The sequence below is a fragment of the Parus major genome, unplaced genomic scaffold, assembly GCF_001522545.3.
Source record: "Parus major isolate Abel unplaced genomic scaffold, Parus_major1.1 Scaffold420, whole genome shotgun sequence".
NCBI classification, from domain to species: domain Eukaryota; kingdom Metazoa; phylum Chordata; class Aves; order Passeriformes; family Paridae; genus Parus; species Parus major.
In genome coordinates, this window is record NW_015379326.1 from 60,992 (window position 1) to 62,898 (window position 1,907).

The window sequence follows — 1,907 nt, forward strand, 5'->3', positions numbered from 1 at the left end:
GTTCCTGGAGGTTCCTGGAAGTTCCCAATTCCAGGGAAAATCAGAAAGGAGCCAAACCCAAAATCAGAGGGATTTTCCAGCAGCCTCAGGGGCTAAAATCAAGGAGGAAGGAAACATTCCCAGCATGGGAAAACTCCCAGAAAATCCGGGATTAAAGCTCCCCTTTCACCTCTCATTCCCTGGGGATCGTGGGACCTCCCTGGAGATGCAAAAACCACTGGAATTTCACTTCCATCCTCCCTTGTCCAGAGCCCAGCAGCCCTGGAAGTTCCTGGAAGTTCCCTGGAAGTTCCTGGAGGTTCCTGGAGGTTCCTGGAACTTCCCAATTCCAGGGAAAATCCCAGAGGAAGGAGCCAAACCCAAAATCAAGGAAAGCCCAGAGATTTTCCAGCAGCCTCAGGGGGGAAAAACAAAGAGCAAGGAAACATTCCCAGCATGGGAAAACTCCCAGAAAATCCAGGATTAAAGCTCCCCTTTCACCTCTCATTCCCTGGGGATGGTGGGACCCCCCTGGAGATGCAAAACCCACCAGAATTTCACTTCCAGCCACCTCCTCACCCTTTTTGAACTCCTCCAGCATGGCATCCAGCTTGGTGTCGTGGAAAACCACGTGCACGGGGTGGTTGTAGAACTTGGTGATGGTCTTGAGGGGCGTGCAATCATCAGGATCCACAAAAGCCAGGTCCTTGACGTAGAGGATGTCCATGATGTTGGACCTCTCGTCCTCGTAGACCGGGATGCGCGTGTAGCCGCTCTCCATGATCTCAGACATGGTGTTGAAGTCCAGGATGGCGTCGCTGTTGATCATGAAGCAGTTCTGCAGCGGCGTCATCACGTCCTCCACCGTCTTGGTGCGCAGCTCCAGCGCTCCCTGGATCATGTTCAGCTCCTCCCTCACCAGATCGTTGTAAGGCTCCGTCACCTTCAACATCTCCACCAGCTTCTCCCGGTTGTAGACGGTGCCGATCTCCTGGCCCAGGATGCAATCCAGGAGTTTGCTGATGGGGAAGGACAGCGGGAACGTCACCAGCATGAAGAACTTGGTGACCACGATGGTGTTGGCGCCCACGGCCAGCCCGTGCCGGGAGCAGAGCGCCTGCGGCACGATCTCCCCGAAGATGACGATGCCGATGGTGGAAGCCACCACGGCGCCGATGCCGGAGCCGATGAGATCGTCCAGCAGGATGGTGAGGGTGGTGTTGACCAGCACGTTGCCCAACAGCAGCGAGCACAGCAGGTAATTCCCTTTCCTCCGGATGGGCTCGATCTTCCGGGCGTAACGCTTCTCCTTATCGGTCCCGCAGTTCTGCACGATGCGCAGCTCCATGGGATCCAACGCCATCAACCCCAAATTGAGCCCGCTGAACATCCCCGACAGCACCAACAACCCCGCGATCAGAATCACCTGCAACCACAGCGGCAGCAGCGATTTCTTCTCCTCCAGAACCACCACGTGTCCATCCAGCCCTTGGTGCGGCAGCCAGGGCTGGCCGGGCCGCCGTTGAGAGCACAACACGTAGGTTTTGGCCCGCTCGTCCTTGCGGAGGGGCTGGACCCTCACCCGGAGCAGCGCTGAGGTGTCGCGGGGCTCGGCGGGCCCGGGCCTCACCACCAGATCCTGCGAGCGCTCCTGGCACGTGGCGTTCCCGCTCGAGGCGTTGCCTCCCGGTCGTAACTCGGCGAAAGCCACTCGTTCGGCGGCGCCGGGGCCTAAGCCCAGCCCGTAGAGGCGAAGCAAGGCCTCGCTGCCTTCCGTCAGGCGGATGGGCCCGCGGGCCGCCCCCGCCGCCGCTGCCGCCGCCGCCGCCTCAGCCGGCTTGGTGCTCTCCTCCAGCCGCAGCCCCAGCACGACGGTGTCGGGAGCGGGGATGGCGCCGCAGGGCAGCGGCAGCAGCAGCAGCAGCAGC

General features: G+C 60.3%; 1 protein-coding gene across 1 annotated transcript in view; it reads right to left on the minus strand.

The window, feature by feature from the left end:
- The window catches only part of LOC107199059 (metal transporter CNNM4-like), an 11,165-nt gene extending 9,264 nt beyond the window's left edge, over positions 1–1,901 (minus strand). The window contains exon 1 of the mRNA XM_033511664.1: positions 559–1,901. Within this exon, the coding sequence (XP_033367555.1) occupies positions 559–1,369 (811 nt within the window). The 5' untranslated portion in view covers positions 1,370–1,901. The remainder of the gene's footprint in view (positions 1–558) is intronic.
- Between the last annotated feature and the right edge of the window lie 6 nt (positions 1,902–1,907).